At 38.0% G+C, this 15,772-nt stretch overlaps 1 protein-coding gene across 3 annotated transcripts in view; it reads right to left on the reverse strand.

The window, feature by feature from the left end:
- BTRC (beta-transducin repeat containing E3 ubiquitin protein ligase) overlaps positions 1–15,772 on the reverse strand; it is a 181,696-nt gene that overhangs the window by 27,877 nt on the left and 138,047 nt on the right. For all 3 annotated transcript variants that reach the window (XM_030334518.1, XM_030334517.1, XM_030334516.1), the window contains one exon: positions 3,296–3,527. In XM_030334518.1, coding sequence (XP_030190378.1) covers positions 3,296–3,527 — 232 coding nt within the window. The remainder of the gene's footprint in view (positions 1–3,295; positions 3,528–15,772) is intronic.

Raw genomic sequence — 15,772 nt, forward strand, 5'->3', positions numbered from 1 at the left:
ATGAACAGTATTTTCCATCTTCCTTTAGATAAGGAAGTTAGAGCTAACAACTAGCAAACCCCCCAAGACATTAAAAATAAAAAGGATTCCAGAAAACAATTCACATCTATCTATATGGATTTCAGCACTAGGGGATGTTCTATGGATGGCATCTCAAAGTCTGTGATTCAGACCCCCCCAAATCTCTATATTAGGTCCATTTCTCATTCTGTTTCTATTACTGCTGCAGTTCCAAAGCTGTTCAGTAAAAGAAATATCCTTTAAATGTACTAGGGGAGAGGCACTAAGTCAGAATGTGCTGGGTTATAGAATTTTGGGCATGCAGAAAGAAGAGAAGAAGGAAATACAGATTGGTATGGGAACATCCCAAGAGGAAAACAGAGAGGTATGTTTAAGTTCAAGTATGAGTTTAATTTCAAATGTTTAAAAAAACTGTATTTGAGAGTAGTTGCTGCTATAAAGCCTACATGACAGCTGACCAAAAGATGAAAAAAATCCCAGACCAATAAATAACTTGGTTAGAATTTCAGAGACCATTTTGTAGGATGTATAGAGGAAAACAATGGAAGTAGATCTTGGGCTTCCTAAACTGGATGGGCTTCCCAGTTAAAATACTCTACCACCCAAATCTGTACTGAGGCCTCAGAGAAATATATACTATAAAACAGGATGATCACACGAATAAAGTTTTTGGCTATTGTTCTAATTCACAAATGAGACAAACACATTCACGGTTATTTCTTTTTCAGGTTACATATCAGAGGTGTGCTAAAGACTTAAATAGTGCAGAAGGATTCCTTCATACTCTGACTCCCTCAGGCACAAACTTAACCAAAAGGAAAGAGAATACCACATTTCATTTTGTGCCTTTCCCTTGAATCACACAAAGACACAGTTGGACACCGTTAGCAACAACCCAAACGTGCTTAAACATTATTCTAATTATAAAATTGTATGGATATCAGTCACATTTTTCAGCAGATTTGGAGAAGAAAGCATTAAATGGATTTTGTTTGGCTGGCATCACATGTTCATATTTAAGCATAAGCAGATGGAGGCATCCATCACTTAATTCTTATTAAAGGAAAATGACTATAACCCAATTAAAGATATAATAATTAGTTCTTAGTGAAAAAAAAACAATAACAAAAACAAAACAGTGATGGTACAATTCCTGCACCTTTAAATTGAAACTTTCTATGCCATCAGAAGTTTCCAAAATTCATTCCTGTGTTTTTAATGGCTGTCATCAAATTGTTCCTGATCTTCACTATATCCCTATAGTAAGTCTTTGGAAGTAATTTCACCTAACACTCTAAACAAACCCATTACATTAATGGATTATAGGCATTTTTTGAAGTAGTTTGGTTTACTAAATGTAGCCAGATGGTGTAGGTTTGTAAGTTAAAATGGCCATAAAGCATTAGCCTGATGATTTAATATCTTATAAAGTGGTCAGCAGATACACACCAGGGATCAGGATTAGGCAAAGGATACACAGATCTCATCAACTCCTGCTCAATTCTTAGTGGTATATGCTTGAGATAGTAGCATGTCTCAGTAACTGGGGAGAGCACAGTAATGAGGTACACACAGATTGTTCACACAATGAAAACTGTTTGCCTATGGCTAAAACAAAATCCAGTGAGGGAAGAGGGGGCAGAAGTCTATTCTATTTAACAAAAAATATAGATACAAATTTAGTTTTAAAATGGTTATTTCTAAGATATAAATAGGTATTTCTTTTGTTTTAAAGGGTGATTTAAATTCCAATTTTGAAAAAACAAATTAATTGGCCAAGATGAAGCAAAGTAGTAATATGCCTTTTGGGGGAGGGCTGGCATATTTTTGAAGAGGACAGTTTGGCACAAGTATTAAAAACCTTGAAAATATTCATAATAATATTTCTGTTACTTCTTCCTAGGAAAAGACTAGTGAATAAGAATGTCTACCACAGCAAAGTTTACAATAGGAAAAACATTTTAAACTACCTAAGTGTCAAAAAAAGGGGTTAAATAATACTTGTTTTGGCCCCCATAAAGAATATATAATACCATAAATAATTAAGTTTTAAAAGAACACTCAGGAAAATACATTAAGAGAACACAGTAAGAAAAAAATGTTACAAACGTTTTAGAAGGAAATATACACACCTAGAAAAAACAATAAGGCTACATGCCAAAATATTAATAGCATATTAGCAGCTCTCTCTGAATGGTGGTGTTCTGGGAAATTTTATTTTTATATTTTAAATGGTTTTGAATTTTCTAAATTTCCTATAACTTCTATAATCAGGAAACAATTGAAAAAATAAAAACATGATATAATAATATTTTAGAGATTCACTCATCTTTTGTACTATATGTTCTTTTATAGCTTTTTTAAAAAATGTTTTTTAATGTTTTTATTTATTTTTGAGAGAGACAGAGCAAATGGGAGAGGGGCAGAAAGAGAGAGGAAGACACAGAATCTGAAGCAGGCTCCAGGCTCTGAGCCGTCAGCACAGAGCCTAATGCAGGGCTTGAACTCATGAGTTGTGAGATCATGACCTGAACTGAAGTCAGATGCTCAACCAACTAAGCCACTCAGGCACCCCGATACTGTATGTTCTTTTAAAATAAACTTTTAACACAGAGGACAACCTTGTATTTCCTCGAGATAGCATTTCCTCCAAATACTGATGTCTACAAAGTATCCTAGGATCACCATCAAGAATTCAGTAAAACCACCACATCATCTTCCACAAAAAATGTATTTTAAGTGTGTGAGCTTGTGCATGTGTGTGTTCAAACATATATTTAGCTTATGATAAATGTTTGGTTATTGAGAACAGTGAGGTTGCAAAGCCTGGTGTTTACACATTATTGTCACAAGGCTCCTGAGATATCTTTCTTTACAAAATACTCACTTAAAAATTCAGTCCCATAATTTAAATTATTCTGTTGACAAATTCCCATAGAAATCCAAATCCAAGTACATAAAGTTAACATATCTTGAAGCTAAGACACATTATCAAGGTAGCACCTCACAAAAAATTTTATCTGTACCTCTCAGTGGGTAAGAACAGGGTGACTAGAAGGGTAGGAGATCCAGAGAAGACTGGGGAAAGAAGAGTCTCTATTTCCAGAGTTTGATGTTTTGGGTATTTATACCCCAAGAAGGTAACATTAAAGAACTCAGTTTATAAAAATCAAGCCAATAAAGACTTTTAAAAAGAAAGATGAAGATCTAGTTCCTTACCATTGTCACATATCTTCTAGGCAAATTAATGGCTCACAAACACCCAGAGACCTACCTGGCAGAGCAGTTATGAAATCCCTCTGCAGCATAGGTTTAAGATATGAGTTTATGTGTCCATGTTGGTAATGACACATTTGGGATATAAGATGTTCTACAAATTCCACTTGATCGGACTCTGACCACTGCTCAAAATATTTGACACACAGCTCCTTTTCCTTCTCATAGCTTGCTGAGAGTTTTCGTTGCTTGGGCACAATCATACTGGAAGTGCCATTGGCAAGTTTCGTCTGTAGAAGGGGTGGATTAAAAGAAACATGAAACAGTAAGTGCTGAAAATGAGGGAAATATATAATTTTTTGGTCTGGCATGCTATATGATGTCTATATGATGGAGCTCACTCTGTTACTCTATTAGTAATTGGATGCTTATGAATAGCAATTACATAGAAAGCCACACAAAGACCACAGTAAGTTGGTAAATCAGAAATAGTGTTGGATGACTAGACATTCATGTCTAAAAGTTCACAGGAAGATATTATTTGGAATACACAGATGAAAACTGAAAGCTGAAAGCATGTTAAGTTATTATTACTAGCAAGCAAAAAAGCTAATTTGCTTTTTTTTTTGTATATACCAGTTACTGGACATTTATAGAATTACTTACTCACAACTTATTTTTTACTAATCAAATAAGAAACCTTCTATGCAAAGAAAGGCCAATGAATAATCTGAAACTCTAGTACCTTGGAAATAAAGCTTAAATATAACATGTATATGTTCAACCTACCCTTTTCCTTCTAAAAAGGAAATCAAACTTACATGCCATACAGTCTTTCTATTAATTAGTTAGCTCATTAAGAAAATATCAACTGAGCATCTACGATGTGTCAAACACTGTCCTAGGTGCTAGGAATACAACACTGAACCAAAATAACAGTGTCTGTTATCAGGAACTTATATTGTAGTATGTACAGCAAGATAAAAACATAACCAAATACTGGAAAATATAATGTGCATAGTGCTATTAAGAAAAATAAGGGGATATGGGGCGCCTGGGTGGACCAGCTGGTTGAGTATCCAACTCTTGATTTCAGTTCAGGTCATGATCCCAGGGTTGTGCAACCGAGCCCTGCACTGGGTTCCATGCTCTGTGTGGAGCCTGTTTCAAGATTCTCTTCCTCTGCCCCTCTCCCCCACTCTCACTCTCACTCTCTCTCAAATAAAAGATTAAAAACTTAAAAAAAAAATAACGGGATAGAAAAAAAAAAAGTATACATTATTGTACTAGTAAAATTCTAAGATGGCTCCCCCCAAGATTCTGGGCCTTTGGTATGTATGTATGTATGTATGTATGTATGTATGTGTATATATATATATATATATATATATATATATATATATATATATATCTTCTCTCAGCTATTCGAACAAACACATAGGCACTGCTTTGATTTAATTAAGGTGCCAAATCAGCTGACCTTAGGATAGGGAGATTGCTGGAGTGGGTTTGACCTATCAAATGAGTTCTTTAAAAGCAGAGAGCTTTCTCCAATTGGTTACTGAAGAAGAAGGGGACCACATGGCAAAGGATGTGGTCAGCCTCTGGGAGTTGAGAGAGCTCCCAGATGACAGCCAGTAAGGAAATGGGTACCTCAATACTACAAAGGCAAGGATCTGAATTCTGCTGACAACAAGGAGCTAAGAAGAGGATTTTCCCCCAGAGCTTCCAGATGAGAACGCAGCCTGGTCAGCACCTTCATTTCAGCCTTGTGACACTCTGAACAGAGGACGTGGCCATGCTATGCCAGACTTCTGACCTAGAAAATTGTAAGCTAATGAATGGGTGTTATTTTATCCTGGTAGTTTGTTATGCAGCAATTAAAAAAACACAAAAAAACTAATATAATTATTTAAGCCTAAGGGGTCAGAGATAGTTTCCCTAAAGAGATGACTTCTGAACTGAGACATGAAGGAAATGAGGAAATTAGACATTTTGTTACATGGGGGAAGAATGGTCTAGGGCAAAGGGAATTTGAGGGCAAAGGTCCTGGGTGGCACAGTCTGTCTGGCATTTTTAAGGCACACCAAAAAGGCCCAGGTGGTTTGAACCAAGTGAACAAGAAGTAAGCTGGAGTAGTTCAAGCCAGTTCATCCAGGTCATTTAGGTGGGAGCAGCCAATCTCCAAGACGGCCTGAAACAATTCCATCTCTCCCTGAACATTGAATGCTGTTCCTTCCATCAAAAGGCAGAGTTTGTCTTAGCCTTTGAATCTGGGCTTTGGCTAACAAAGTGTGGGGAAAGTAACATTCAGCTTCTGCTTACTTCTTAGAGTCTTGAGCTACCCAGTAAGAAATTCAGGCTACCGTGCTGGAAAGGGAACTCAGGAAGATGAGCAGCTACGTAGAGAGAGAGAGAGAGAGAGAGAGAGAGAGAGAGAGAGACAGTGACACAGAGACAGAGAGAGAGATCACATAGACAAGCACCTAGAAGCCCTAGAGTGACATGATCTGACTTCTTTTAAATGGAGCATGGCTATGTGAACAACAGACTGTAGGGGACATGAATGGAAATAAGGAGACTGATTAAAAGACTACTTCAAAGTAGTCCATGGAAGAGAACAATCTTTTGGACTAGGGCTGCAGAGGTAATGAGAAATAATTGGGACTCAACATATACTTTGAAAGCTAAGCAAACTGAACTTGCTGACAGACTGGACATGGGGTATGAGAAAAGAAAGAAGACAAGGATCATATGCAAGTTTGAAGCTGAGGACACTTTTCAAAGTACTTTGATAGATCTTCAGCACATTTGCCTGAGGCAATTCCAATTTGGCAGGAAGGCCAATGTTACTATGTAGCTCATACCTGCCTAGACATATTGAACGTGCTATAAAACTATCAAATTTGGATAATCAACTTCTGCTATTCAAGGCACAGGCTGGCTTAATTTCTAAATGTTAAATCCTACATGCAGGTTTCTTTACAAATGATCCATGAAACACAATTCAAAGTGTATGGTCAAGAATGACATTAGCCATTCTGTTTACACGAAAGAGCTGACACCTGTAAGCAGCAGGCTCTGGTATACAGAGTTGGGTGTTTTCTAGCATAAGTGCCACTGTGGTCTATGATATAGACTAAAAATGATTAATAAGAAGCTTGTTGGACACAGGCCTTGGGGGACTTCAGAGCTATTTTGGGGTAGGTTATTTGTTTGCATTTCAGAAAAGAAAAATTTGTGAAATATGGAGTAAGATTTAGTGAGCTAATGAATAGGTGGGTGTACAAGCTTCACCAACACCACTTCTCATCTCAACAACCCAAATCTCCCCCTCCATCATCTTTTATAAATTTGTCTTTTTGTCTTTTAAAAGGTGGAAATGGGTTGGAGTTGGATGCTACCCCAGGTTATTGTTTTCTTGCTAAAGACCAGAAATGCCAGGAACAGAGAACAATAATCGGCATGGTAATGAAATGATTCTATTTATAATCTTCAACAAACCAGATGTTTCTAGAATCACAGGGAGTCATGCTTTGATCAGTGGCTATCAGACTATTAACAGATAAAAATGCCTAAGGATTTCACAAATTTGGTTATCCCACTGCAGGAGCTAAAGTTCAGCCAGGACTTCCTTGTATTTTCAATGATCCAATCATAAATAGGACTTAAAACATTTGGCTACTAGAAATGAAGTATAAACTGATAGTTCATGTATGTACCAACTGTCTGGGCTACTCCAGCTGGGACTACATTTTAGTCACAACTTCCAAAACAGAGTATTTCCTTGTGAGGTAGGAACACACACACCTTAGACCCATTATTGCTTTGAATGAGTTGCTTACTCTTAACCTCTACACCACACTGTGTTTTTTAAGAGTTGTGGTCCTACAGTAGTACAAAGACCTGGTTTCAAACTCTAGCTCCACGATTTACTAGCTGTGTGTCATGGAATAAACAACTTGATTTTTTTTTTTTTTTGAGTCTTTGTTTCCCTCATATTGCCAATGGGGATAATTACACAATATATTCCACTGGGTTTTTGTGAGGATCAAATAAAATAATCTAAGAAAAGCATGCTTAGTTTACTACCTGGCACACAGTAAAGCGCTCAATAAATCAACACTCCTAATGAACTTATGACATTGCTGGAATTGGACTTTCCCTCTTCTTTTGAAAATACATACTTCTGGGGCACCTGGGGAGCTCAGGCAGTTAAGCATCTGACTCTTGATTTTGGCTCAGGTCATGATCTCACAGTTTGTAGATTTGATCCCCATGTCAGGCTCCATGCTGATAGTGCAGAGCCTGCTTGGGATTCTCTCTCTCCCTTTCTCTCTCTGTCCCTACCCCACTCGTGCTTTCTCTCTCTCAAAATATATAAACTTAAAAGAAAATCCTTATTTCTTTCTCACTATGTAATATGTATTTTTCTATTTTAATTTTTCATTACAGTATAATATACATAAAAGTGCATAATTTTGGAGCACCTGGGTGGCTCATTCGGTTGGGCATCCAACTTCTGCTCAGGTCATGATCTCACAGTACACGAGTTCAAGCCCTGCACTGGGCTCTGTGCTGACAGCTAAGAGCCTGGAGCCTGCTTCAGATTCTGTGTCTCCCCCTCACTCTGCCCCTCCCCTGCTCGTGCTCTCTCTCAGAAATAAACATTAAAAAAAAAATTTTTTTTAAAGTGCATAATCTCAAGACAAATATATGACTTCACTTGTATGAGGACTTTAAGAGACAAAACAGATGAACATAAGGGAAGGGAAACAAAAATAATATAAAAACGGGGAGGGGGACAAAACATAAAAGACTCTTAAATATGGAGAACAAACAGAGGCTTACGGGAGGCGTTGTGGGAGGGGGGATGGGCTAAATGGGTAAGAGGCATTAAGGAATCTACTCCTGAAATCATTGTTGCACTATATGCTAATTTGGATGTAAATTAAAAAAAAAATAAAATTAAAAAAATGTGCATAATCTTAAATATATAGCTTGATGAATTTCCAGAATGTGAACGCACCCATGTAACTAGCACCTAGATCAAGAAACAGATTACCAGGAGCCTTATAAGCCCTGCCTTGACTCCTTTTTTTGGGTTGCCAGCCCTGCTAAGGGTAAGCACTATACTCATTTCTTTTTTTGGAAAACTACTTTTTAAAACTGTTTGCCTGGGACACCTGGGTGGCTCAGTTGGTTGAAATAAAATATTTTCATTTATAAAAAATAAATAAATGAATAAAACTGTCTGCCTATACAATTTACAGTAGCATTAAAAAATATAATACTTAGGAATAAACGTAACAACATATGTGTTAATACCTGTAAAACTGAAAGCAACAAAACAGTGCTGAGGGAAATTAAAAAAAAATTTTAATGTTTACTTATTTTTGCATGCGAGAGACACAGAGAGCACAAGCAGGGGAGGGGACAGACAGGGAGACACAGAATCCAAAGCAGGCTCCAGGCTCTGAGCTGTCAGCACAGAGCCTGATATGGGGCTTGAACCCATTAGCTGTGAGATCATGACCTGAGCCAAAGTTGGATGCTTAATGGACTGAACCACCCAGGTGCCCTGGGTGCTGAGGGAAATTTTATAAGACCTAAATAAATGGAGAGATACATTATGTTCACAAATGGGACTCAATATGGTTAAGATGTTCATTCTTTCCAATCGATCCATTGATAAGGGTCAATTCAATATCAATGAAATCCCAGCAAGCAAACTGACAACGTGACTCTAAAATTTAAATGGAAACACAAAGGACCTAAACTTCAGCCAAGTGATTCTGCAAAACAGAAACAAAGATGGAGGATTCACACCACTGAATTTCAAGACTTAAATAAAGCAATAGTAATCAAGATAGTGTGACTTTGGTGTAAGGGCAAGCATGTAGATCAATGAAACAGAATATAGACTCAACGAAGAGACTTACATATGGCCAGTTGATTTTTGAGAAAGGTGCCAAGATAACTTAATAAGGAAAAAATAGACTTTTCAAAAGATGATGATGAAACATCTGGATATCCATGTAGAGACAATGGACTTTGTTCTTTACTTTCAACCATATCTGAAAGTTAACTTACATGGATTTTGGATTTATATGTAGGAGCTAAGACAATGTCTAGAAGAGCAAACATAGGAGAAAATCTTGGTACTCTTGAGACAGACAGGTAAACATTTCATACATAGGACACAAAAGCACAAACTTTTTTTTTTTTTTTTTTTTAAGTTTATTTATTTGGGCGGGAGAAAGCGAGAGTGAGAGCAAGCAAGCAGGGGAGGGGCAGAGAATCCCAAGCAGGCTCCACACAGTGCAGAGCCTGACATGGCTCAACCCCACAAACCGAGAGATCATGACCTGAGCCGAAATCAAGAGTCAGACACTTAACTGACTGAGCCACCCAGGCACTCCTACAAACTATTTCTTACGGAAAACATAGATAAATTAGCATGTGCCAAAATTTTAAACTTCTGGTTTCTTTTTTTAAATTTTTTTTTTCAATGTTTATTTATTTTTGGGACAGAGAGAGACAGAGCATGAACGGGGGAGGGGCAGAGAGAGAGGGAGACACAGAATTGGAAATAGGCTCCAGGCTCCGAGCCATCAGCCCGGAGCCTGACGCGGGGCTCGAACTCACGGACCGCGAGATCGTGACCTGGCTGAAGTCGGACGCTTAACCGACTGCGCCACCCAGGCGCCCCTAAACTTCTGGTTTCTAAAAGAAACAGTTAACAAAATAAAAACACAAATCACCAACTGGGAGAAAATATTTGCAATATACACTTTTGACAAAGGACTTGTATTCAGAATATATAAAGAACTCTTAGAACTTGATAATAACAAATAATTCTTTTTTTTTTTTTAATGGGCCGAAGATTTGAATAGACACTTCACAAAAAAAGAATCATGGATGGCCAATAAGCCCACGGAAAGATGTTCAGAATCATCAGTCACTAGGGAAATGCAAATTAAAATCACAATGAGATACTACTACACAATTATGACAATGGCTAAAATTAAAAAGACTGATCATAGCACATATGGGCAAAAATGAGGAGCAAATGAGCCTCTCATACTTTGCTGGCAGTAATGGCTAAAGGTACAACTACTTTAGAACACACAGCACAGTTTCTATAAAACTGAATATATATTTATCATATGACCCACTTCTAGGCATTTACCTCCTCTGCAAAATGAAAACATATTTCATAATAGTCCCAAGCTAAAAAAAAAAAATCTCAATGTCCATTAAGAGTTAAGCAAACTGAGATATATCTGTAAAATGGAACAGTACTGGGCAATAAAAGGAATGAACTACAGATACACAAAATCTCATGTATGAATCTCAAAAACATGCTGAACAAAAGAAGCCAGGCACAAAACCTCACACTTTACAACTCTACTTATATGAAACTCTAGGAACAACTAATCTAATTTATAATGATAAAAACAGGTAAGTGATTGACTGGGGCTGGATGTGGGCATGGAGTTGACTGAGTAAGGGCACAAGGGAAGGTTGTGGGGCAATGAATATGTTCTACAGCTTGATTGTTACACAGCTGTATGTATACTTCTGCTAAAATTCATCAAACTTGTGTACTTAAAATGGGTGTATTTTATTGAATGTAAATTAAATTTTAATAAAATTGAAACTTCTAAGGATAGAGTATTCCTAAATATAAATGTCATTGTAATATTAATTTCATCTGTAACGAAGATATTACATTTGTAGAGAGCCCAGAGGTCTTTGTTATCAAGCCTTTTCCCTCTATCATTCTCCCATACAGATTTTTCTACTAATGGCTAAAGCAAAAGTAGCAAAATTTCAATTTGAGAACCTCTGAAAATCCACAAGGGCACAGTGAAAAGGTTCAATTATTAAAAAATCAAAAGGTTGTATATTAGAGTGTATGGGAGAACGGGTAATGGTTACTGGTGGCAATAGAATTGATTTGGCTTTCCCAACAAAAGCTTGATGACTCAACCACTGCTGTTCAAATGTCTAGGAAAGCTGACAAACAACCTCAGTTTAATGGTGACACTAACTTTCTGCCACCCCTGCACATCTCTTCTTCTGCTTTTCTGTTTACAATGAACAGTTAGCTCCAAAAGAAAGAAAGGAAGAAGCTGTCCGGTGACAAGCACATAAATGAAAGGACTTAAGTATTTATATGACTGTCCTCAGCTCAGTCCTCAAAGGCTAAAGCTAACATTTTCCCCCCCTGAAAACATATTACAAGCACCACTTTCAAAATTACCATGAATTTCTTTGAAGCTGCTGCCTGGGCCAGGAGGGAGAAATATACACTTGCAGACATCAACCAGCCTAACCACAACCATTGCAATATCGAGTGAGCTGACTTTGCTAATTGTAATGTGTAGAGGTTGGAAGACACAGCATGGACTGGCTGAATTTGATGGTGAGATGATAGATGTTTCCAGTTGGCATGTAAACTCTGCTTTAGCCGCAGGAAGGGTGTGGTAAGTAGAGAAAGAAAAACGTTTTAGACACAGGACACCATTGGGAATTGGGGGTGCAAGGACTAGATAAAGAGTAATATTTATGACTAGAAAGAGGCAAATGATATTTAAGGATTCTTTCTGGCCTTAGGAAGGGCTTTGGGGGTGTGTGTGAAATAGTTAATGGGGATTAAGGAGTACACTTGCTGTGGGGTGGTGCCTGTGTGGCACAGTTGGTTCTGACTTTGGCTCAGGTCATGATCTCATGGTTCGTTGAGTCTGAGCCCCTCATTGTGCTCTCTGCTGTCAGTGAGGAGCCTGCCTCAGATCCTCTGTCCTCCCTTCTCTCTGCCCTTCCCCCACTGGTGCGTGTGTGCACAGGCTCTCTCTTTCTTTTAAATACAAATACACATTTTTAAAAAATTAAAAAAAAAAAAGGAGTGCACTTGCCATGATAAACACCAGGTGATTTTTAAAAAAAGGGCTCTGAGGAAAGACTAGCATTGAAACCCATGGTAGAGGAAGAGGGATTTAATGATTAAGATGATGAATGAGTCTAAGAATAAAATGGGCAAGGATTGTGCTGGGGATAGGGCTATAGCTTAGGAGGGATAGGACAAGAACTGTGACTAAGGCTGGGACTTCAGAGTTATCAATCAACCAACAACCATTTATTGAATAACTATTCTGTGCTAGGCACTTTTCTAAGTGCTAGAGAGATTGTAGTGAACAGGCACAGTTTATCTTCTCTAGGGAGGAGTGGAATGAGAATATATAATAAATGTTAATTTCAGAAACCAATAACTATTGTCAAGAAAATGAAATAATTGTTAACATAAAACAGGGAGGGAATAGTACAGTCTACTGTAACTGAGGTGGTCATGAAATGATGCAGAAGGAGGTAACATCTGAGCTAAGAGCTGAATAATGAGGGTCAGTCTTGTGAAGATCTGGGAAAAGACCCCCAAACAAGAAGTCAAAGGTGTGTTCAAGTGACAGACAGAAAGAAGGCTAGTATGGCTGGGGCACAGTGAATGTTGGGGAAAGTACTGGGAAATGAGTTAGCGAGGTGGCCTGAGGCCATATCACATTAGGCCTTCTGTAAGTAAGGAGTCTGGATTTTATCCTAAGTGTAAAGAAGAACCTCTGGTGGTTCTGAAGTAGTCAAATATGACAGCATCTGATTTATCCTTTAGAAATATTTATACCAGCTGCCATGTAGAGAATGGTGAGGGGATAACAGGAGCAAGGTGCATGAACAGAGGAAGGCCAGCTAGAAGGCTGATAAAATGATCCAGGCAAGAGGTGATCATGGCTAAGATTACAACAGGCAGATTAGCAAGTACTTGGAAGAAAGGTATTTTATCCTCACAAGAAAGGAAGGAGGACCTGTTGAAAATTGTACATTTGGGGTATAATACACATTTACTTCAGTAATAGTAACTCACTTTTTCAATAGGGCTGATCCTTCAAATATTTAACCTGGTATATTAACCTGGAAAGGGACAGAACCAGGGTTCTTGATCCTGTGGCCAGAAGAAACAAGGTAAAACATTCAAGAGGGGGAAAAGGGAGAATTTTTAAAAAAAATTTTTAATTGTTTATTTGAGAGAGAATGTGAGTGGGGGAGGGACAGAGAGAGGAGGAAGAGGAGGGGGAGAGAGGGAGAGAGGGAGAGAGGGAGAGAGGGAGAGAGGGAGAGAGGGAGAGAGGGAGAGAGAGAGGGAGAGAGAGAGAGAGAGAGAGAGAGAGAGAGAGAGAGAGAGAGAGAGAATCTCAAGCAGGTTCTGTACTGTCTATGCAGAGCCTGATGAGGGGCTCAAACTCCCAAACTGTGAGATCATGACCTGAGCCGAAATCAAGAGCTGGATGCTCAACACACTGAACCACCCAGGCATCCCAAAAAGGGACGAGGGAGGATTTTTTAAAGGTCTATACTATACTCTCTATTGGCTGTTGCCAGGTTTAGTTAAATAAGAATCCAAAAGCAATAACTTTAAAGTTTTTTCTTACTGTTTTCCCTTGATTTATTTGGAAAAATATCTCTTACAAAAGTTCAACATAGCCTTGGTTGAATTAAGAGGAAATGGTATCGTCTGAATTTTGATTAGGACTGAAAGAGGTAAGTAAACACACATAGGGATGGGGACACGGTGATGGCAGGGGATCAAGAACAGCTCTAGAGCTCCTAAAGAGCTAGACAGAAACAAAAGAGGAACCCAGAAGGGTAAGGGCCCACTGGCATTGGGGCATCTTTTATTTAACAGAGGATTTCAAGAGAAACTGAAAGAATCTGGCCATAAATTGAACATGCAGAATGAGAGGTACTGAGTGTTCAAAAGTGGGATCATAGATTTTATCATTCTAGTTTTCAGTTCTTAAAAAACCTTTATAACTTTCAGTGACCAAAAAAGTAGTCTATTGTCCCATTTCTCTTGGGGTGGGGGTGAGGGGGCGTGAGAGTGCAAATGAAAAGAAACCGGTGGCTCCACATATAAATAGAATGGGACATACATTTCAACAGAAGTAAACATCACATGTCTCGGTGGGATTATTGCATTAATATTTTAACAGTCTCTACTAAATATGATTACATATTAGGTGAACTCATAAATATGTCAGATCTGATTAGTGAACATGGAAGACAGGAAGGGGCAGATTTGTCAGCAGAAGGAAAGTTCACATTATGAATCTGACTTGTTTCTAATAACCAACAAGAAAAAGCTCGCAATCACTTCAATTCTTTCAAATAAAACTCACTAGAAATGAACTCACAAAGGTCCCAGTACATATGATTATTTATAGACTGGACACCTGCCAATTTTCTATTTACTAATTATAGGAAAAGCCATATAAAAAATTCACCAAAATCAAAACAAAGCCATTTTTGATTATTTCCAGGTTTCCAGGGTAGTTAAAGAGATCAGATAGTCACTTAGCATTGTTAGGTTTCAAAACCAGGGCTCTTGTTTCTGCAGTGGGTTCCCTCATGCAACTTCATAGCTTCCAGGGCAATAGGTTCTTTTGTTCTAAAACAAGAAACTCACAGCAGTTTAATTTACTGCTGCATTATCATAGCTACTAACTACACACACCTCCAAGGCTGGTAAACCCACTGATGTAGGCAGTGCCACCTTAAAAGGATTTTTGGATGGGTCTTAGTGATGGGGGGAAGAAAAGGACATAATGTTTAATTATAAGAAATGATTGAAATAGGCACAGACATACCCCGGGTGCCTCTGCACTGCAGCAAGCTCTAAACTTGTTATCGTTAATGGTTTAAATTTCACTGTGCTAATCATTTCAGGACACAAGCCTTTCTTGATAATCTAATGAATTATTCCAACATCCTTCAGCAAAAAAAAAATCCTCCATGACAGCACTAATTACAAGACGTTTTCCCAGAGCTTATGTAAAATATGACAGAGCAGCAGCTTAGGGAATTGCAGAAAACTGCTTCTAATTTCCACTGAGAAACTGACAAACACCTCTCTTTCATCTCTCCCAGCTCTCAAGTAAGATTTAACTTTCTCATTTAGTTAATTACCGAGTGAGGATCATCATTTCCCCGGATCGGAGCGGCACAGAGCCTTTATCGTGTTAACTTGTGAACTTGATCGATGGCTGCTGCTAAAACTTAATAACTTCACCCCCTGGCAAATTGTAAGATAAATATAATAGGAGAAACTCTGACAGTAAAAACCTGCCAGAAATGAGCACTGTGTTTATGTTTCTTTGCAGGCAGCAAAAAAACAACCGACAGCTTATTACTGGTTGCGTGTTACTTATATTTAAAAGACTCCAGGCAGTTAACTTTCTACGTACTGTTAAAACTTTGCTCACAAGATGGGGGAAAATGGGAAAAAGCACCAATAATGCAGACTTGGAGAAGTGAGGAAATAAGAAACACAAACAAGGAGAAAGGCAAGGCAAGTGAACAAATACACTGTGTAAATTCTTTTAAAATGTCATGTTTATCGTATAAAATGTCCAACCTGCATAAATAGGCATGAAATCCTTAAAAAAAAAAAAGAATTCAGGAATTCTAAGGCACTATATGAACT

This window comes from Lynx canadensis, chromosome D2, assembly GCF_007474595.2.
Source record: "Lynx canadensis isolate LIC74 chromosome D2, mLynCan4.pri.v2, whole genome shotgun sequence".
NCBI classification, from domain to species: Eukaryota; Metazoa; Chordata; class Mammalia; order Carnivora; family Felidae; genus Lynx; species Lynx canadensis.